This window comes from Lutra lutra, chromosome 5 (assembly GCF_902655055.1).
Source record: "Lutra lutra chromosome 5, mLutLut1.2, whole genome shotgun sequence".
NCBI classification, from domain to species: domain Eukaryota; kingdom Metazoa; phylum Chordata; class Mammalia; order Carnivora; family Mustelidae; genus Lutra; species Lutra lutra.
Genome location: NC_062282.1, coordinates 139,213,933 through 139,237,300, shown reverse-complemented (window position 1 = coordinate 139,237,300; position 23,368 = coordinate 139,213,933). Strand labels below are relative to the sequence as shown.

General features: G+C 40.2%; 1 protein-coding gene across 4 annotated transcripts in view; it reads right to left on the bottom strand.

The window, feature by feature from the left end:
- Positions 1 to 9,513: 9,513 nt before the first annotated feature.
- Positions 9,514 to 23,368, bottom strand: part of CEP120 (centrosomal protein 120) — an 80,083-nt gene continuing 66,228 nt past the window's right edge. For all 4 annotated transcript variants that reach the window (XM_047729640.1, XM_047729642.1, XM_047729643.1 and 1 more), the window contains 2 exons: positions 14,323 to 14,468; positions 9,514 to 11,287 (listed from right to left, as the gene is read on the bottom strand). In XM_047729640.1, coding sequence (XP_047585596.1) covers positions 11,053 to 11,287; positions 14,323 to 14,468 — 381 coding nt within the window. In that variant the 3' untranslated portion in view covers positions 9,514 to 11,052. The remainder of the gene's footprint in view (positions 11,288 to 14,322; positions 14,469 to 23,368) is intronic.

Below are 23,368 nucleotides of genomic sequence, written 5' to 3'. Positions count from 1 at the left end.
CTTGAGAGGGGGCCCTCTCTGCCTCTAGGAGACGAATGCTTATTTTATTCCCCAGATTAGGGAAATTCTCAGCCCTGATTTGCGCATATATTTCTTCTAGTCCTCTCTCTCTCTCCACTCCCTTAGGGATCCTAATAATTCTAACATTGGAACGTTTCATGGCGCCATTGATTTCCCTAATTCTGTTTTCATGGCTTCTAAGCCATTTATTCCAGGCCTCCTCCCGATCCTTCTTTTCTATCAGCTTGTCTTCTAGATCATTAATTTGTTCTTCTTCCTTCTTTACCCTAGCTGTTAGAGTATCTAGATTAGGTTGGCTCTCACTGATAGCATTTTTCAGTTCTGCCAGATCAGCTCTCACTTTTACCCTTAGAGAATTTATGTTGCCATTAATGGTTTTCTGCATCATAGCTATTATCTGCATAACTGCTACCTTGAAGTCTATTCTGACATCTTTCTCATATCCATATCCATTAGTTCTGTGGCAGAGGTCACAGTCTCTGAGTCTTTCCTATGTTGGGGGTTCCTCCTCTGAGTCATTCTGTTGAGGGGTGGTTGAGGGAATGTACAGAGTCCAGATTATTGACCACAATCCAAGCAAGATGCACCTGTTTTATAGGGACCTTAGGGTTGTTGGCTTCTTGTTCTTCCAGCCTGTCTTCTGGGGGAGGGGCCTTCTGCATGGTTACTCAGGCAACCCTGTTAGGGCAGAATTGCCCTGTACCCTATGTGTGTTGTGTTGGGGTGAGGGGTGGGCTCAGTGAAAACTGGTTTGGGGGGCTTTTGTTCTCTGGTGGCTTTCTGCATCTCTTCCAAGAGTCAGAGCTGAAGTGACCATATCCAAACCTCTGTCTCAGAACAGAGATAGCGGTCTGATCTCCAGAGAGCCCTCCAGGCTACACTGACTCCATTTCTGTCTGTGCTGCTAAAACACCAGAGTGTCCTGGGTTGTGTGCCCCAGAGTGGCACCCCCCATACCTCACTTCCAGGTCTAGGCACGCCTCTGCCCTTTGTGCTTCTAAAACTATCAGCCACCCCCAGTTTGCATGTGTACCCCAGCAGCTCCAGGTTTCAGTCTGGGGGCTGCCCTAAACTCCTTTCCCCGCCACTATTGGTCTTCAAGTCTGTTCCCAGGCCCCAGCGCAGGAGGCTTTTGCCTTCCCAGTGCAAGATCACAGAGGATCCCTACCCCTTCCATTATCTTCCGATATCTGCCTGTAGAATTATGGCTCCCCACTTCATACCTCAAGGCCCAAATGGCCAGAGATATTCTGTTTGTAGAGATCTGGATAGATCTTAAAAGAGCACAGGCTGGTTTCGTGGGTGTTCAGAGTGGTCTGCTAAATATCCAGCTCAATTCAGCAGACTGGCTGGAATAGGGTCCTCTATTCCTCCACCATCTTTGTCCCTCTGTCAATTCTGTTGTTCTATGAGGTCAAATTTTTTTATGATTCCAGATATAAGTGATCCCATAGCATTTATACTTTTTATGGCTGAGTAACTCCAACGTGTGTGTGTGTGTGTGTGTGTCCATATGTTTATATTTATATTTATATTTATATTGTTTACTCATTTGTTGACAGGCACTTAGGTTGTTTTCATTTTGGATATTGTGAATAATGTTGCAGTGAACATGGGAGGGCAGTATCTCTGTAAGATACTATTTTTTTTTTCCTTTTGATGAACACCCAGAAGTGGGATTGGTAGATCACAGGATAGATGTATTTTTAACAGCTCTTGTGACAATCATAGAATTTTTGTCCTTCCTTTTGTTAATGTGGTATATCACGTTTATTTATATTTGTTGAACCCTCCTAGCATTCCAGAGATAAATCCCACTTGATTGTGGTGTATGGTCCTTATAACATGGTGTTGAATTTGGTCTGCTAGTCTTTTATTGATTTTTGCATCTAGTCCATCAAAGATATTGGCTTGCAATTTTCTTGTGGTATCTTTGTTTTTGCGGTCAGGGTTTAAAGCTGGCCTTTTATAAAATGAATTTGGAAGTGTTCTATTTTGGGGGAGTTTGAGCAAGATGTGGTAGTAATTCTTCTTTAATGTTCTGTAGAATTTGCAAGTGAAAACATCTGGTTTCAGACTTTCAGTTTATTGGCAGGTTTTGATGACTGATTCAATATCCTGTTCATATTTTCTATTTGTTCATGATTTAGTCTTGGTAGGTTTTATTTTTCTAGAAATGTATCCACACCTACGTTATCCAATTTGTTGGCAATAATTGTTCAGTAGTAATCTGTTGTGGTCCTTTGTGCAGAATCAGTTGTAATGCTGCTTCTTTCATTCCTGATTTTATTTGGTCTTTTCTCGCTTTTCGTAGTGTAAGTGTCTGTCAGTTTTATCGTTTTAAAAAAAACAGCTCTTAATTTTCATTGATCTTTTTGTCTTTTTACTCTCTATTTCTGCTTGCTCTTTGTTATTTCCTGCCTTCTGCTAAACTTGGCCTATTCTTTCTGCTTTTTCTAGTTCCTTGAGATACAAGTTAGTTCATTTCTTTGAGATCCTTATTAATGGTTTCTACTGCTATAAATTGCCATCTTAAACTCTTTGAGCTCCATCCCATACACTTCAGTGTGTTGTGTTTCCACTTGTATCTCATTTCTTATTTCCCTTTTGACTTATTCTTTGATCCATTGAATATTCGGGAAGGTGTTGTTTAAGTGCTACATTATTTGCAGTATTAACCAACTTTCTTCCTGATGGTGATTTCTAGTTTATACTCTTGTGGTTGGAAAAGATACTTGATATGACTTTGGTCTTCTTAAGACTCGTTTTGACCTAACATATCATCTATCATGGAGAAAGTTCTGCGTGTGCTTGAATAGAATGTGTCCTGTTCCTGTTGAACGGTAGGTTATTAATAAGTCTGTTAGCTCCATTTGGTCTGTGGTGTAGTTCAAGTACAATGTTTCATTACTGATCTTCTGTCCAGGTGATAGACCCATTGTTGACAGTATTGAGGTTCCTTATTATTGCATTGCTGTCTATGCCTTCAACTCTGCTAATATTTGCTCAGTGTATTTAGGTGCTCCAATATTGAGTAATATATACTTAATATTCCTATATCTTCTTGATGAATTGACTTTTTTTTCATTAATAATGACCTTCTTCTTTAATTACAATATTTGACTTAAAGCTATTTGTCTGATAGCACTGTAACTACCACCTGATCTCTTTTGGTTTACATTTGTATGAAATATCTTTTTCAGTCTCTTCATTTTCAACCTATTTGTATCCTTAAAACTGAAGAGAGGCTCTTGAAGACCATATAGTTGGGTGTCTTTGGGTCCCCCCCCCATTCAGCCATTTTATGTCTTTGATAGAATTTAATCCATTTACATTTGAAGTAATTATAGAAATAAGGTCTGAGAATTAACTGTCTTGTTAGTTGTTTTCTGGCTGTTTTTATAGTTTCCTTGTTCCTCCATGATCTGATGATCTTCTGTAGTGATATACCCTAATTTCTTTTTCCTTACCTTGTGTATAAGTACTGTACATTTTTGCTTTGACACAGAGCTTACACAGAATATCTTACAGCAGTCTGTTTTAAATTGGTGACAACTTGATTTTGATCATATACAAAAACCCTATCCTTTTCCTTCCCCCACATGTTGTTTCTGAAGTCACAAGTTACATCATTTTACACTGTGTATCCATTAATAAATTATCGTACCTATAATTATTTTTTAAACTTCTGTCTTTTAACTTTTATACTAGAGTTAAATTCTTCACACACCCCTACTAAGATATTAAAATACTTTGTTCCTGGCTGTCTCTAGATGCCTCAGCTATGCCAATCTCCCTAGAGATCCTTTGTATGTGGTTATTTTCTTTGGGGGCTCTACAGTGTTGTTGTAGGTTTCTAATTGGACTCTTTGAGTCCTCCCAGGGTGATTTTCATTCATGTACTCTTGTTTACTTTTTCCTTTCTTTTTTTTTTTTTTTTTTTTTTTTTTTTTGGTGGGGAATGAAAACTGGTCTTTCCAAGTCTGCCATCTTCTTCTCTTCTGCCTTATCGAACTGGTTATGAACCTCCCATATAATATCGAATGGAGATACTGAGAACAGATGCTGTTTTGTTATTCATCTTAGGGAAATTCCTCACCTTTTATCATGAACTATGTTACCTGCAGGATTTTTATAGATGTTCTTTTTTTTTTTTTTTTTTTTAAATCGATGTTCTTTATCAGGTTGAGGAAGTTCCCTTCTTAGTTTCCTGGGCTTCTTTATCAGGAATGAATGTCAGTTTCTGATAAATATTTTTCTCACTTGATGACCATTTTCATTTGTACCCCAAACTGCCTATCACTGTTCTATACAAAGGTTTGGACCCTATGGATTTGAAGGCCATCTTAGATTCTGAGTTTGCCATGTTCCAGTCCCCCACCACCACCATTTCAGAGCACAGGCTTATAAACTGGCTGTGTTTTTTCCATTTTTTCTCCCAAGTTAACTTGGCACTTTCAATGTGACTAGGAGCTAAGTGGAGGGAGTTTATGACTAAGCTGAGCAGGTGTTTCCAACAGGCTTGATATTACTCTTAGTATCAAAAAACTCTGACTCAATCTGAGAAAAGTCTCTTTTGACCTAAACAGGCCTTACTAGAGCTTTTACTAATAATCCTGCGCTAAGAAACTTTTTTGTTACCTTGGGTGGCTAGGATGCACAGTAATCATAGGGAAGGTACAACAGTGAGTATAAAGAGATGAGAAGAAAAAAGGCAGAAATGGTCTTTTGTTCACTCTTTGCTGTTGGTTTGTAAAGAGAAGAGAGGCCCACTGTCACCTACCTCTGGTCACTGATAACAGTGATGGGTGTAATTTCTAAGATCCATAATAGGAAGTGCAGCATGAGTGATTTATATATGACTAAAGAGAATCCCATACTAAACAAGGAGTTCTAGTTGATACATATGTAAACACAATACTATACAAATATAAAAATTATAAATAATATATAGTCATGATGAATGCCTCAGTTCATCTGATCTCAGTAGAATGGGCAGCTTATTCTCCCTCATCTGGTAGGACATGCCCGAGGGATTGGTCAGTAAATGCACACACTGGAGGGCACATTACAATGACCGTGTGAATGCAGCAAGTTTCAAGTGGGGCTTCAGGCAGCAACAGACTAGGCTGGCATCTGCTCCTCCTGCATATGTGGGCCGCTAGATTCACAGACACCTTGTAGATCAGGAGAGTGACAATAAGGTTCAAACCATAAGAGCCGACGAATAGCAAAACCAATGGCACCTTACAGCCTTTAGGATAGGAAAAGTGGATTGAAGGACAAAACTGGGGTGTGAGCTCTTCTTTCTACTCTTTCTCTTTCTCCTTTCTTTTTTGTGGGTTTCTAAAAGAATCTTTGGAACACACATTTTGCGTGTCATTTGTTCCTGGTAAACACACGCGCACAGAGAGATAAGGGAGAGGAGTGTGAGTTGACAACAGAGCGACTGATGGAAGGCCACATGTGGGCGGGCCGAGTCTGTGGGCTAAATTACTTCTGAAAACTATTTATGAAACGATTTCCTATTTGGTACCTTTATTTTCTTCGTGTGAATTTGACAGATTTCAGCTGGTTACCTAAATAAACATCTGTCAGAGACCAAGACAAGACCATTAAGCTCATCTGCCGACAATGGAGCTAAGTCAGGACTGAAATTTCCTTCCTCGAGGCCACAATAAGGTGAAGAAGCCACACACTGGCTCATCCAACCGAAACAGCATGAAGACAGGTGCTCAGTATTTATGCCCCAAGTTCTTGATTTGCCATACTTTCTTCAGGGCATCAGATTTTTCACAAAATCTGAACTGAACTCAAGGAGGACAGTACCAGTCTTGCCTGGCAACCCAGAATTTCTATCAGGCGAACAGATGGAAATGTTAGCGACCCAATATTGCCTTTTCAGGTTACAGAAAGGTCCTAGCAAGGGAACCAGTTCTTGGATGCCTTAATCCTGTTCGGTTTATTCACTAAGGGGAGAATTTGCTTAAAATACTGCAAACCTACCAGGCACAGACTTTCTCGGTATTGGGTTGGCATTTGCTAAAATTTACAATAATGTCCAAGTAAGATTTTGCAGTAATACTTCTTTTTCTCTAGCAAGTTTTAATATAAATATTCAGGACAACTCAGCATTCATCCAATGCATCTGCGTGCTTTCAACTAGTTAACATGTTACTCAAGCAAAGGATTGTGCTGTCCAACTATTAGATGGGTTATTTGGAAAAGAAAAAATATTTGTCTATGAATTTGTGGCTGAAATGTTTCCAAGAAGAAATTATAAATGGGCCTTATTTTAGTTCTCTCCTGTTATGAATGACAGGTTTAACATTCTTAGAAACCTTAAGCATATAATGACTATATCTTTAAAAGCCTCTGGGGATCCTTGCACATTAGCGTATCAGTCAGTAAATTATTTATCTATAAATTAATCTTTCTAAACAGATTTCCACCGCCCTTTAATTTGAAAACTAAACTTCTGAGTCTCCACTTCAGCAACTTTGTATCTGAAGAGCCTCCATCTGTAAAAACATTTCTAATGAAAACATGAAGACAACCCCAGAGAAGCAAATAAAATGAGATTTAAGTATATAGCAGCCTTTCTACAGTTACATTCCTAACAAAAGTGGATTTGACCTTGATGCCAAATCAAGGTTATGTAATAGAATCTGTGAACACTCTGGGTCTTTGGGTTTATGTGAAAAATGCAGGTGCTTACGCTATGCTGTCTGAATTTCCCACGTACACCAAGAGAGAGGGTTACATCTTGGTTTCCCCGAGTCACGGAAGCCGAGGGGAGAAGAGAGGAAGAAGCAAGGGTAAGCACTGCTCCAGAGCAGGAAGCAGAAAAGGGAATGTGGGAAAGTTTGGGCTCCAGAGCCTGTTACAGTTGCCAAAACACAAGTATCAAGGATGAGTTTACATTTTCACATCGTACCATATGAACAATTATTCAGGCAGACTATCCAGCGCTCCCACACAAATCACTTCATCACTTGGTAGGACCACCAACCGACAGTAAGACTACAAAGCCTACTTTCGGCAACTTGAAACCCACTGTGGAAAATTCTCTATCCACTTTATGTCCACGGTCTGGACTATCTGCTCAATGACACAGCGCTGGTCGTGGATTTTGTCCGTTTGGGTTTTTGTTGTTGTTCAACAACAAGACCTTAATTTTATAAAGCACGGGTGTGTTAGAGCAAGTTTCAAGGATCCTGCAATTCACCTCCAGAAGTCAGGAATGAAAAGTAACCACTAATTTTCAGTAACTCTGGGTTTTGTTAACAGAGGTCCAACAAACATCTAATGAAGTGATTGATCCATTCCTACTGTCAGGGAATGAGAAGATAGGATCTTCCAGAAAGTCTTGACAGGCAACTCATGGAGGAAGCAAGCTTTTTTTAAGTTGTGGTAAAAACATGTACATAAAACTATAACCATTTTAAGTGCCCTAATTCACCGGCATTAAATACATTCACAGGGCTGGGCAACCATTTCCACTATCCCTGATCTGGAACTTTTTCATCATCGTCAACAAATTCTGTCCCTACTCAGCACTCCCTCATTCTCACTCCCCACCCCAGCCCCTGGTCATTTGTACTCATTCCATCTCCAAGCATTTGACAATATTTATTTATTTAGTTATTTAGTACTTATTTGTCAGAGAGAGCACTGCAGGGGTTGGGGCAGGGAGCGTGATGTGGGGCACAATCCCAGAACCCTGGGATCATGACCTGAACCCAGGGCAGATGCTTAATGACTGAAGCGCCCAGGTGCCCCAAAGTACAATTTTTAAAGGCAGGACAGTGCAACAAAGGCAGCTTCAACTTCAGTAGGACCTGGGTGGTAAGGTCAAGAGAGCCTGTTTTCCTAGCATCTCCGTCATAGTTAATTTTTTAAGTCTTTGGACCGAGAGACCATACATGAGCTGTTCTTGTTTCCTTATGAATCCACCAACTACTGAGTGCCGGGGCAGGCCCTATTTCAGTCCTGGCACGTGGCAGAAGGGGAGCTGGACCTATTCTCTGTCCTCCCTGACCTGGCTCTGTAGTCACCCATGCTTCTCATTACTGCCAACCTTGGCAAAACATGGGGATGGTCTGCGAAGCAGGGAAGGTTCCGGGGCCTGACGCTCGTACCAGTCATCACTGCCAGCAGCATGGGAATGCTCGGAGATGGTACAGCAGAACATTTTTCACCTCTCGCGCTGTTCATGCTCATCGCTGCCTTGGTCGGGAAGGGATAGTCAGAGTCGAGCTATGTTCTTACGTGTAACTTGACACATTATAGCCTCAGTGTGGCCTTCCACATCTCTGTATCCCTTCATTCAACATGTGATAAAACGTTGTATACCACAGGAACTGCTGCTTATGGAAAATTACTTCAGGTTTTCTTTTATTTCTGGTTTTAAATAGAGAGTCTGGGATTTCATTTATACGAAATGTCCAGAATCGCCAAAGCCACAGTGATAGAAAGGTTAGCGGTCGCCAGGCTGGGCAGAGGGGAGAATGGGGAGTGACCTGCTCATCCCTACAGAGTTTCCTTTGAGCATGATGAAAGTGCTTTAGAATTACATAGTGGTGATGGCTGTAGGACATCTGTAGGATGAGAATATACTAAATATACTAGAATATACTAAAACCCCCTGAACTGTATCCATTGAAAAGGTGGCTTTTATTGTTGTGAATTATATCGATAAAAGCAATCAAGTCAGCTATTCCATGAATGTGGACACAATGGCAGTGAGAGGCCAGACTGTAAAATTCTGCTTGGGGCTAGCAGAGGACTGGTCTTCGGACCGAAGAACAGAAGGTATGTTTTGTGAACTGATACCTGACATTCATACTGGAAGCAGTGGACAGAGCAGTAGGTGGTCCAACCAGATTATTCTCTCCCCAGATGTTTCTGTGGTGCCCCAATCTGTCCTTAAGTCATACTCAGACTCCCCCATCTGCAACAGGAACCCAGATCTGGTCAAAATCACCGGGCTGCAACGGTAAAAGAGCTCTCCAGTCTCCAGAACCTGCACAGCCCTGACTTGGCCCAGACCAGGCACAGCCCTGCTGCCCCCTTCCCACACAGCAGGCGCCAGACTCAGACGTGGAAACTGGGCTTCCTTTGTGTCAAGGAACCCCAGACATCTTGGAGGGGAATCTTGTTTCACGTAGAAATACACGATGAGAGGTCTGCCTTTCGGTGTGGTAATGAGGAAGCCACCTCCCTCAGCGGCCACCCCCCTTCCTTCACCTACTGTGCTGACGCTCAGCTTTCCGACCCTGGGAGGGTCGTGAAATGACCCTTATGCACGAATTGGCTGTTGCTGAAAGACTGCAAAAGGTGGCGCAATTTCAGATGTTCCCCATTGCCAGACTTATGAAAGCACGGGCAACGTACACCCCTAAAAACCCAGCCCACAGGGCGACAGGAGGCGCCGATCACGGGCCTGCTCTGTGGAGGAGCAGAAGTATGAGACTGCTGGGGCACTCCGTGTCCGCAGGATTCTGGTTTTTATTGCTGAAGCTACAGAGCCAGAAGCTGGCTTTACAGAGGGCGACGTGAGCCACACACCGGAGGAGAAAAAAGTCCTTTTCGTTTCTCTAAATCTGAGGCCCCCTCTAGTGTCGGAGGACAGTCACGCGCCGCACACCAAGCCCCCGAAGGCCCAGGGGCCGGATTTCACCAGCGCCCTCCTGCAACAGAAATGCCTGCTTCTGTGCGTATGGCCAGAGAATCAGCGAGAGAAATGTCTAAGCATAACGAACGGTTCACATTCCTGCTGGGAGTCAGAGTCATCAGTCTCTCATTCAGTCATTTCGGTCTCTGTCATTGTACTGCTAAGGTGTTTTTTTTAGAAGATTAATACTTTGTTATGAAGGAAACAAAACAAAACATAGAATGCGTGTCGGGGCTTTGCTTTCCCCCCAAAAATACACCTTCTTGAAAACAATAGAAAATGTTCATGTTTCCAGCCTATTCTGCTTTTAGGGAAGTACTCGGTAAACACTATATATTTCCTAAAATCTACTTAAACGTATTGTATCTGGGAATCAGAAATTGCAAACTACTTCTATTTTAAGACTTGCGTAATCTGTGAATCGGCTAACAGACTCTGGAAAAGGAGGTGGAAAGGTGCTGCCTAAGGGCCCAGGCGGGAGCCGTGCTGTGCAGGAATTCTCAGAAGTTGGCAGGGGAGGGCACTCCTAGCGAACCCCAGTGACTGCATCTCGTGTACTTTAACATCCAACTGATCAAAATTAGGGGGAGTAAAAAAATAGTGGTTCCTCCCTCTTCTTTCTCAGCAGAAGCCTTTGTGTCTGTTACAATACAGAGGGTTTGGGTTTTCAAGAAATCAAAATACAATCTGGGGCATGAGTGGGCAGACAAGCATCTTTTTAAACTGTGACTTGCATCTTCCTAAAAGTTAGGAGCACAGTGAAAATTTGGAAATTCGATGGGTGTGGAAACAAGTTTATTCTGTATGAACTTTATTTAAATAAATGCCTAGGTTGTCATTCAATAGAGCCTAGCGCTTCTCTGCACTGATCTTGCTTTCTGTTTTCAAACTTGTCCAATATTACAAGTTAAAAACAAAGGCTGTCTAAAGTAAAATAAATTATTTACAGTTGGCCTCAACTTTCAAGATAGCCATATTCAAATGAATAGGATGCAGCATTTTTAAAGTGCAACATATACTCTTTCGGCTCAATGTGAAAAATTACTGCAGTCATTTCTCTAAGGACAAATCTCGTGAAAAGCTGCTGGGAAAGTTAGCCAGGAAATTATAAATTATGAGAAACACTGAAAAGTCATTTAAAATGAGTATATAAAATGCAATTACAAATAAAACCAGAGTGGGAGAGGTAGCATAAAGTAAATAAAGTCAAATAAATACTGTACAGTAACATACAAAATTTTGCTTATAAAAAATTGAAAATTGGTTTTAAAATATCCATTTTCCCTTCTTTCGAGGGTTTTACAATGAAATTAATATTCAGGCCTGGAGTCTCTGTAAAGATTTTCCAAATGGTATTAATTACTGGCATTGTTTTTTGCCAAAACCTCTCTGATCTGTCGGTCTAGTTCACTTATTATTCGATCCTCGTGATTATACACACCCGTCCTCATCAAAGTATCCCTTTCTTCTATGAGTCGCGTCAAATAATCATCCAAACCCTCTTCCAGGGCATTGCCACGCGGGCTGTCCAGTTTTCCGCTCGCAATCTCTCTGGAATCCTGGTACTGTTTCTGTTCTTGTTGCCTTAACCTGAGGAGTCAAGAACAGATACCACTCTAAGCAGGCAATAAATGCTGTTTTGGGTTTTGATTTTCTTTTTTTATTAACAAAACGCCATTTCAAAAAATGATTTAATGTGAAATTATGCCCACAGCATTATTTTCAGGAAGATAACAAAAACCAGTATTCCACTTGGCTAGCCAGAGTGAACATGCTCATAAAAGACAGTTTTGAAAACAAAACTTGTTTTTCTAAATATAAAATATGTAAGAACTGTAGCAGTTCTAGAAATGTGAAATTCTAGAAAAAGGAAATTGTGATGATCTTATCTGAAGATAACCAATCTAAGTAATAATCTTCAGTATTTTTTTCTATTAAAGATTTTATTTATTTATTTGACAGCGAGAGATCACAAGTAGACAGAGAGGCAGGCAGAGAGAGAGGAGGAAGCAGGCTCCCTGCTGAGCAGAGAACCCGATGCGGGACTCGATCCCAGGACCCTGAGATCATGACCTGAGCCAAAGGCAGAGGCTTAACCCACTGAGCCACCCAGGTGCCCTCTTCAGTATTTTCAATTAAAAATGTGTATGTCTTAAATATTTTTCTAAGAAGCCGATGATAGGATATAGGCAAGGCTGTATACTACTTTTTTTCCACTGACTGATAAAATGTTTTCCTGCATCTTTTAGTGTCTTCTAAAGGGCTTCACAACATCCCCTCACTTGGATGTACTCTTATTTAAGACCTTTATTGCTGGTCTTTAAGTCGTTGGTAAATCCTTTTGGTTGTTTTGAACAAAATTTTCCCAAGTCATTCAACCAACACTTCTGTGTACCCCACAGTGCTAGGTGTTGGGGATAGCATTTTGATGCGAATGCCTGGTTTAGACAGCATGTACCTTTGAAGATCTTGTATGTTTGTGATGCCTCATCTAGAGGTCAGAGAAGGAACAGCAGGTACGACTGGGACTTGGGTGTTTCCAGTGGAATACTGTTAATTGCGCGACCTTGCGAATATTACGTATACTTAGTATACTTTCCTAAGTGAGAGTAATACCAGCTTTGGACAGTGGAGTAGGTTTTTAATTGAGAATGTACAATTAAGAGATAACTTCATACCCTTATGCAAGTGGCTATAAAAATGTTTTAATTTGCAACTACTAAATTTTATCTTTATAAAGATGGTGCTGTGACAGTCGTGTCACACCACTGGTTGTGGCCCCATGCATCTGCCCAGGCCTCCTCACATCAATGGTCTGCTCCTGCCTTTCCCATCACTTAGGAGGTCTGGCTTGTAATTTATACAGAAGACTCTGCTTTTATTTCTAATGTACTTAGTGGCTTAAGTTCTCAAGATTCAAATGTGCTTGATCTGCAAATTTGATAGCCAGATGGCTTACTGGTATTTCAGCCACCAAAACAGTGCTTAGCGAACAGCAGAGGCTTAATACCTATATGCTAAAATGAACTAAAACAAACAAACAAACAAAAAGTATATGACTGCAAAATTTTAGAAAGCAAGGGTCATTTATAACATCCTCCATGTCCATAACACATTGCATACTAATTATCTGCTGTATAAAAGGGAAGAGTCAAAACTGACCCCTGTCACATGGTACTTGACCTTTTCCAAATGACACGTATACAGTAGTATTGTAAATGCGGTTGTTTACTTCAGCTCTGAAATGACCTGATAGTGACTGCAGGTGTCAAACGTATGTGCTCTGAACTGAATTTTGTGCCCCCAAAAGTAAGAGGCTGAAGCTCTAACCATAATGTGATGCTATCTGGAGAAAGGGTCTTTGGGAGGTGGCGCGGTTTGGATGAGATCCTAAGGCGGGGACCTTATTAGAAGCTCTTGTGAGAAGAGACACAAGGGAAATTGCTCCCTCTCCCACAGTGTGAGGCAGCTGTGAATAAGCCAGTGGGTCCTCACAGAAACTAACCATACTGGTACCTGATCTTGAACTTGCAGCCGCTAGAACTATGAGAAAATGAATCTGTTGTTAAAGTCACCCAATCTACGGTGAAGGCAGTCCGAGTTAAGAGCGTAGGCTTTGCTGGAACAAAAATACTAGTGTCTTCACAAACTAAGTTAAAAAGCCTTCCCCCAAAACCTCTCCAAAAAGAATTTGTTCTTATGTTGTTTTCTAACGATGGCTTTTCTAACATGAGGTGCTGCTGAAATTGTCACTAAGATGAACATGACATTACAGAGAGGCCTGGTGTTGAACGACAATTAAAAATACAGCCACAGGGCCGCCTGGGGGTGGTGTAGTCAGTTAAGCGTTGGACTCTTGGTTTCAGCTCAGGTCACCATCACATTCCTGGGATCCAGCCCTGCCTCGGGCTCTGTACTCTGCGGGGAGTCAGCTTGAAGCTGTTTCTCTGCCTCTTCCCCCACTTGTGAGCATGCTGGCTCTCCCTCTCTCTCTCTCTCTCTCTAATAAATAAATAAAGTCTTAAAAAATATACAAAGCCATAGAACCACATTTCCATGCTGGCTCTATGATCTACTAGCCTATGTGACCTTGGAAAGGGTACTTAAATTTCTAATCAGCAGGTTCCTCATCTCTAAATGGGGATATCTTCCTCAAAAAGTTGTTTTTAAGAGAAAAAAAAAAAAAAAGCAAAGAAAGCACTTAGCATAGCTCCTGGCATACAGTAAGGGCTTAATAAGTAAGGGCTATTTTATTATTTATTATAATAATATAACTAGATTTGAAGTATCTATGGTTATTAAAAATTCAGTTATAATCAATTACCTTGAAGTAATAACAACAATCCTACATTAGTCACACAAAAATAAAATTTAAAGTACTAAGGGCATGAGTAGGAACGAACCAGCTAAATACAGCTACATTCATGGCAATAAACGTGAGCAAAACGTTCTTTCGGGTAGACTTCTGGTCGTGGCAGCCCACGTACCACATCTGACATGGGAAGTCCTTTAGTTCGGACAGCCCTGGCCCCATGGCTAATGAAGAGGTTTTCCTACTGGAGCTCCCATTTCTGTATGGGAAAAAAATAAAAAAAAAAAAAAAAGGAATTTTTTGGTTATTGTACCTGTTTAATTCGTTTCTGATATCCAGCAATTCCTGTCTCTCGGCCTTCACCGTATCTTTTTCCTCAGCAGCCAGGTAGCGTAGTCGCATCTGTTCCAGCTCTTCTTGCTGTTTTTTCAGATGAGCCATTTGACTTTCTTGCTCCCTCTGGAAGGAAAGAAACAAGGCAGAACTCGAATGTGAGGAGTAAATATATTTCATATGACTCTGGCTTGTGATCATATTCCTATCAGACAGGACCCATGATACAGCCATGTGGGCTCATTCCGAGTCACACTGTCTAGAAAGGGCCAGGTTCTCTTCAGAAGTCCCCTCTTTGGGCGCCTGGGTGGCTCAGTGGGTTAAGCCTATGCCTTCGGCTCAGGTCATGATCTCAGGGTCCTGGGATCGAGCCTCACATCGGGCTCTCTGCTCGGCGGGGAGCCTGCTTCCCCGTCTCTCTGCCTGCCTCTCTGCCTACTTGTGATCGCTCTCTCTGTGTCAAATAAATACATAAAATCTTTGAAAAAAAAAAGTCCCTTCTTCTTGCGGTCAGCCACAGTCATTCAAGGCCTAGTCAGTACTGAGGTTAGCGAGAGACCATAAGAGAACCCAAGATGAAGGAGGGAAGAGTCTTCTGGCAACACAGTGAGTTGCCAAGGGACCGGTGGTAAAAGCATCTAAGAAACGGTAAATTATACAAAGATAAGATACACCACGAAAACCCAGATGAATGGTCTCTGCCCTGGTCACTAAGTTCACGTCCGCCTCAGGTCAGAGTATGCCTTGCCCCTCTATTCCCTAAGTTCACACAAGAATCTTTGCACACAGGACAAAATGTCTTGGAATAAAATAGGCGAGCTTCCCCACAATGGCTGGCCCATGACTGAATCAACCCATCTCAGGAACGGACGGGTCTGGTACCGCAGGCAGGGCTGCAAACCCCCATCATCAAACAGTTAGCTCAGAGTTCTTTGTACAGATTGCTGTAGGGACGTTTTGTTTGAGGATTGCCATTGTTGCACTGTATCACGTTAGATGAATATACAATCTGTTCATTCCGCTGCTAAGGGACATGTGGGTTGGTCTGTAGTTTCGTTCTCAAACACTGATGTAAATACTATCGTACGTGTGTCTACTGGGTAGATACCTAGGACTTAAACGGAAGGGCCACAGGGTAGGAGAATTTCCGTATTAATAAGTATTGTCCAACAGTTTTCAAAGTAGCAGTACTAATTTATACTTTCCTGTGAGCACTCCAGTGCTCCATATTCTTAGCGTAAGGTGATTTTTTTTTTTTTCATTTAAACCATTCTGATAGGTTTATGTAGTGGCATCTCGCTGTAAATTTTCCATTGTTTTCCAAGACTAATGAGGTTGAACATGGTTTAGTATTTTAATGGAGTTCTTCTTTTGTAAAGTTCCTGTTACCATCTGGCACTTAGGTCTACTTGGTTATGCATTTTTCCTTACTGATATATTCATTGTACCTTATATATACAGGGGTAAGTCTTTTGTTGGTTATTTAGATTGCAAATATTTTCCACTAGTTTTGTCTTGCATTTTTCATTCCTGTAATGGTGTTTCTGACTTAATGTTAACATAGTCCAAATTCATCTATTCTAGCTAGTGCCTTCTATGTCCAATTTAAGGAAGTTTTTGCCTGCCTTAGTCTTAAAGACACTTTTGTATGAAGATGCTGTTTTGTAGCATCTTGAAGCTTCATTTAGATCAAAAATTCATATGCACTGGGTTTTGAGTATGTTTGAGATCGTTTCTCCCCCACCCCACCCCCTGCCAAAGAACTCCAACTGACATGGCAACGTCTACTAAAAAAAATCCGCCCTCCTGCTTGGCAGTAACCGCACTCACACACCACTTCTGTCCATATATGTATGGGTTTGTTAATGGGCTCTCTAACCTGATCTACTTCTCTACCCTTGCATTAAATCATATAGCCTTAATACTATAACTTTTAAAATAATAAATCTTGATAAGGGACAGTGTAAGTCTTCACATTTTTATATCAATCTCCGTTTTGATGGCTGAAAAAAAAAAGGCTCCTGGGATTTGATTATGATTATGCTTAATCTTCAGACCACCATGGCCAAACTATTCTCTTCACAATATTGATTCTTAAATCAGTGAACAACGTTTACTTCTTCAATTATTTAGGTCTTCTTTAATTTCACTGAGTATTTTATACTTTTCTATATAGTAAGGGTAACAACTTTCTTAGAATATGCTGCTTGGTGTTTCTTTCTGGATGTTATAGTAAACGGCAGAGATTTTAAAGTCTCCTTTTCTAATTGGATCTAGTATAGAGAATTAACATTGACATTTATATACTGAACTGGTTTCCAGCAAACTTGCTAAACTCACTAATTCTACTTGGTCATCTGTAGATACTTTCTGGTTTTCTAAGTGTAAGTGTCATCTACAATAACAGCAGTTTTATTTTCACTTTCCATCTAATAGACCCTCCTGATTTTTTCTCCCTTGTATTTTTTTAAGGTAGTAAACTACCATGTTTGCTTTTCATATTCTTTTATTTCTAAAGATTTTATTTGACAGAGATCACAAGTAGGCAGAGAGGCAGGCAGAGAGAGAGGAGGAAGCAGGCTCCCTGCCGAGCAGAAGCCTGATGCGGGGCTCAATCCCAGGACCCTGGGATCATGCATGACCGGAGCCGAAGGCAGAGGCTTAACCCACTGAGCCACCCAGGAGCCTCCATGTTTGCTCTTATTTAATAAACTCTGTTGTGACTGTTATAAGTGGTTTATCAGTGTTCTTGAAACGGTCCCATTTATTTTGTTCTTAAATGTTCTTGTTGATTTGGGGATCAAGAGTATGCTAGTCTCATTTTAAAAAAGGAGTGTTCGGACTTCCTACTTTCTGAAACAGTTTGTCTATGATTTAGTGGTATTTCTTTCTAATGTTTTTACTAAAATTCAAATGTGAAGCCATCTAGGTCTAGAGCCTTTATGTGAAAGTTTTTCATTACAGATTCAATTTCCTTAATAGCTATCCAATTAATATTTTGTTTCTTGTGTCAGCTTTGTAAGTTGTTTCTCAAAGTTTACAGAAAAATTGTATTACCATTCTCTTAGTTCTTTTAGTGACTATAGGATCAACAACCCTGTGTCCCTCTTTTCTATTATTGATGCTGGAACTTAGTGCATACTCTTTTTGTCCTTCAACAGTCTGCCACAAAGGTCTTTTTAAGAAAGAACTTTTCATTTTTTTTTTTTTTTAACATTTTATTTATTTATTTGAGAGAAGAGAGAGACAGTGAGAGAGAGCATGAGCGAGGAGAAGGTCAGAGGGAGAAGCAGACTCCCCGAGGAGCTGGGAGCCCGATGCGGGACTCGATCCCGGGACTCCAGGATCATGACCTGAGCCGAAGGCAGTCGTCCAACCAACTGAGCCACCCAGGCGTCCCAGAACTTTTCATTTTTTAAATTTTGTTTATTTTCACCCTATTTCATCAATTTTTATTCATCCCTTTCTTCTAGCTGCCTTAATTTCTTGCTCTTACTGAACATCTGAAAGGGGTATTTAGAAAATAAATTTTTTGCTTATTTTTTAAGTGTACTCAAAGTTATAAAATTTCCCACTAAGCACAGCTTGCATTAATGTCCTGTCTTGATATGCTGCTATTTTTTGGTTCAAAATGTTTTCTAATGTCACTTGTGGTTTTCAGTTTAGCTATAGGTAATTAGAAGTATATTACTTAATTTTCAATCATTTGGGGATATTAACTTTTTGTTATTAATTTTTAGCTTAATCTCACTGTGGACAGAAAATACTCTCAATTACAACCATATGAAATTTGTTGAGAATAGTGTGATCTTGCATGTGAGCAATGTGGCTAAATGTCCCATGGGCACTAGAATATGTGTATTTTAGACTTCTCTCATGAAATAGTTCTATATATACACCAACAGTTGTACTGATTAAATCTTCTAAATCGTTACTGATTTTGTTTGCTCTATCACATCCCAGGAGAGTTACACTAAAATGTACCATTTTTATGAATTTGTCTATTTCTCCTTTTATGTTTTTTTTTTTTTAATAGTAAAGTTTATTGAGCAATAGTAGAAAGCTCCCAAAGGGGGAGTTCTCTTGATGTTTTACTTCATATACATTTGTGGCTGTTGCCAGGTGCACACACAGGTGGAACTGTTGTCCTCTTCCAGGTGAACTGACCCTTTGATGATGAGGAACACCACCTACGACAATCTCTCTTGCTCTGAAGTCTTTGCCTGACAAAAGTAGTGCTAGACTGGCTTTCTCGTGATTAGTCTTAATGTGTAAAATACTTTTCCTTTTTCAAATTTATCCATTCTATGTCTTGACATTTAAGCCACATCCCTTCTAAGTAGCATATTGCCGTTGTTTTTAGTTTTTCATGTAGTAGTTGTCTCTAATGACAATATTTCGTCCATTTATATTTAAAGCAACTGGTCATATAATTGGTTTAAATCTTTACATGTTAGGATGCTGTATTTCTTCCATATTTTTTCTGTTATTCTCTGCTCTGGTCTTTTCTTAGATTTAGCCTTTGTCTTTCCACCCCGACCCCCACAATCTTTTTTTTAAGATTTTTATTTATTTGACAGACTGAGATCTCAAGTAGGCAGAGAGGCAGGCAGAGAGAGAGAGGAGGAAGCAGGCTCCCCACTGAGCAGAGAGCCCAATGCGGGGCTTGATCCCAGAACCCCAGGATCATGACCTGAGCCGAAGGCAGAGGCTTAACCCACTGAGCCACCCAGGCGCCCCATAATTCTACGTATATTTTAAACCCAACAAAGCCTGTGAGGGTTGTTTCCTACAATCAACAACTATTTCTATTTAGTCAGATATTTCTTTCCATTCCTTTTTATTCTCCTGTTTACGTTCTGGAATCATTTTCCTTCTGCCTGAAGAAAACCTTATATTTTTACTTCAGGTTTGCCATGACAACGTCTCGCAATTTTTGTTAGTCTGAAAAGTCCTAGGTCACTGTTATTTATGAAGAACACTTTCACTGCATAAAGAAAATGAGGTTGGAGGTTATCTTCTTTCAGTACTTCAAGGATGGTATTCTCATGAATTCCTGCGCTGCTGTTGTGAAGTCATCTGTCTGACTGTTGTTCCCGTGAAGGCCATGCCTTCCTCTACCCCCATCCCTTATGGTTTTGCTTTTTTTGGACAATTTTACTATGATGAATCTAGGTATGATTTACTTAGTATTTATTCTGCTTAGAGTTCATAAATACTCTTCTATCTATAAACTGATACCTTTTTTACTTTCAGAGAATTCTCACCTAGTATCTCTTCAAATACTGCTTTCTCTCCCGTTCTGTTGTCTTCTGAGGGCTTGCTAGAGGCTTAATATTTGTGTCTCTCCAAAATGCATACAGGTTTCCCACCTTTTTGAAAGTTGGTATTATACGGCTTCATTATTCCAAAAAACCTACGTTAGTACCGGCTTTTGCTAAACGAATCCAAAGAAGAGTTTGACTACTACTGAAAAAGCCATTACCATACGTGTAGGTCTTTTGTAAAAGCCAAATGGCAAAACACCAACTGGGGGAAAGTTGGGGATACTCTCTGCTTTGTGCCATCTCAACTTCCAACAAGTTTCTGAGGAACTCTCTACTTCTGGATAGCTGGGGAAATGTGCCTAATGATACCCAACTCCCATTTTGAGCTGTTAGGGGATGGGGCCTTTGGGAGGTGATTAGGTCGTGAAGGCAAGCCCTCATAAATGGGATTGCTGCCCCTATAAAAGAGGTCCAGGGGAGCTCTCGGGGGCCTCCACCTGAGGACACAGCAAAAAGGTGGTCATTAATGAACTGGGAAGCAGGCTCTCACCAAACGTAGAGCCTGACATGCCAGCACCGTGATCTTGGCCTTCCAGCCTCCACAGCTGTGAGAAACCAATCTGTTGTTTAAGTCTGTGATATTCTGTTATGTCACCCAAACAGACTAAGACAGGGGCACAGTTACACACTGACTTCCTTTTGTGTCCTCATATAGTCGATCCCATGTGATGCTCATGGTCTTGGCTATATTTTCCATCCTTTTAAACCCTCTTTCAGGTTGGATGCTTTTTATTTTCAGTTGATACATTCTTGGTTCTGCTCTAACCAATATGCTGTTAATTCATCCACTGAAATCTTCCATTGCACTTAAAGTACTTCTCAGTTCTAGAATTTCTGTATCATTCAAGATTCCAATTCTCCATCATATCACCTATTTTCTACCAGAAGTCAAATTTGAAATAACTATCACTGCTGTAATTTGAAAATCTGGATTACTTGTTGCCTTACTTCTACTGAGCCCCAGACATAAAAAGCCATTCCCCAGTGAAACCACACAAGTAGTTAATAAAGAAATGAAAACAATGCTCCAAAGAAGTAATCAGGGATATGAAAATTGAAGCCACAAAGTGATACTATTTCAGACTCACCAAAATGGAAAAAATTAACACATGTTATAATAGCCAAGGGCTGGACATGGTAATGGAGAATAACAATTACACAGCACTCTTGGGAACTGAAAAGTTGTACCACCACTTTAGAAAGTAATTTGGCCATATTTAGCAGAAGAAACCAGTGAACCCTATTACCAGAAACTCTACTTTTTGGTATAAATACGAGAACAACTCGGGTACATACAAAAATTTCCAGTGTTGTCTTATTCTAAGTTAAAAAAAATCACTGAAAAAGGACTCAATAAATGGTGCAATATGTTCATATTGTTTTTTTTTAAGCAATAAAAATTAACTATAGCTAAATCTTAAAAGCAATTCTAAGTCATATAAGGTAGACAACAAAATGATTCCATCTATATACGTTTAAAAACACACAAAAGTAAAGAAAAGCAAAGGAAGAATAGCTACCAAATTTAGGCAAGTAGTCGGTCCCCTCTGGAGGGGACACAGTTGAAAGAAGGCACATGGAGAGCTTCCAAAGCCCCGATAATGCTGTTTCTTAAAATATAAAGTTGGAGTTGGGGTGTCTAAGAATCCTCATCTTTTCTTTAAGCCCCCTCTTTGGACTGTTAGGATATCTTAAAAAGTAATGATTAAGGGCGCCTGGGTGGCTCAGTGGGTTAAGCCGCTGCCTTCGGCTCAGGTCATGATCTCAGGGTCCTGGGATCGAGTCCCACATCGGGCTCTCTCCTCAGCAAGAAGCCTGCTTCCTCCTCTCTCTCTGCCTGCCTCTCTGCCTACTTGTGATCTCTCTCTGTCAAATAAATAAATAAAATCTTAAAAAAAAAAAAAGTAATGATTAAAAAACAAAGGACAAGAAAGCTCAACCAAATATACCAAACTCTTAACACTGGCTAAGGAGGGGATAAGAATACCGGTGATTTCGTTCTTCTGTGTTATGCAGTGTTGCAAAATTTGCATTTGTTTACAATAAGCAAGCATAATTACAAGCAGAAAAAAAAAATACCAAAGCCAATTATAGAATACGAGCTTTACCTACAAAACTGTCATTTTACAAAACTGGAAACATTCTAGTTCTAAAACACTAAAGAAAAGCCTTTAAATGCCTTGCATTTTTCTTCAAGTTGTGGCATTAATAATCATCACACATGCACGCACAAAAATTAGAGGTTAGAGCAAGAAATCCTCTCTGTTGCCAGGTGCTCTGGGTTAAAGGCTCCTCCATCAAGTGAGTATAATCTTTATTTTGCCTTAGCTGCCTATAAATCCAGAGAGGAGATGTAAACATGCATACACTAGACTAAACAGCGGCTAAAAAGTGGCCACTACTGACTCTCCCACTCACACATACCATGTAAGTCTGTGGGAAAAACTTACAACGAAACTAAGGAACTCAAGTCAAGTTTTCTGAAAATAACCCAGAGCTGACAAGTCAGTAGGAGGGCCTGGATGGTTTCAAGACACAGTTTTTAACCAAGACTTGGACCTCCAACTGTTTTCTTAAACAAAGATTTACATCCCCTCCTTGGCTAAATTACTTATAAATTAATCAAATTAATTACCCAGAGTGGATAAGCAGGAGGCTGGACAAGATAGTGCTGATGTCAGCCAATGAAGTCTGTGTTGTTTTAACTAAATACATCAGAGCTTAGTTTTAAACAGATCTACTGGGCACAAATATGGTAAGAGACCCACATCCTACCCCCAAATCTTCATTCTGTTTCCTGCCCTGGGAACAAACGTACCTAGTGTTAATGGATCTGACATAATGAAAATGTTAAATTTTCTCCAGTACCAAATTCATACCTCTTAATGATTTTTTTTTTAAAGTAGTGGCTTTTATGCTACCTAGACAATTATTTTATAAGGTCACAAGAAATGCTTTTAAGTAAACATATTATTTATAAAACAAAAGTTAAAGCCACAACCTTCAGTATCTGTAGAACAACGAAACTCGAGTGTTTGGGTTTAAAAATAGCTCTAGAGTGTATCTTGGTGGACCTGCGGGAAAAAGAAACTAAATTCCCCCTTAACTGTCTAACAATCAGAATTCTTTAAAGATCCGTGCTACACCCTGTAGGAAAGGCATCAGATCCAGAATGTCTGGGGCTCATTTCCTTGTTTTCTAAGCTCGGACCCACTTTACATTCCATGTTACAGCTGTCGTCTCCCCCGTCTGCGAAGACCAACAACAACAACACAAAATTGCAGCTTAGAAACACAGATTTTTATGGTTGTGAGGCAACAGAAAAGACTTTCTCCCCCCTAAATCATTAGAGGAGTATGATTTTTTTAATTCACAAATTGACTACACTGGGTCACCTTTGAGTAATGGAAATCTGTTTAAACATTGTTTTGGCAAAAGGCACCAAACATTAGATCTTATTTCCAAGCTTTACCAGCTGGGTTTTGTCATTAACATTTATTAACAATCTAAGATATGGCTTTCCCCGTCTAATCCGTACTACACAAATGTTTTGTATGACCCTCCAGAGGATTTTGCTGTGACAAATTACTGGCAGAGATTAGAGCCCCGTGGCTATTCACCAGAGGCAATGTAAAATTAACATGGTACTAATCCAATTTAAACAAGAAGTTGCACAAACAATCATCTGAACAAAAGCAG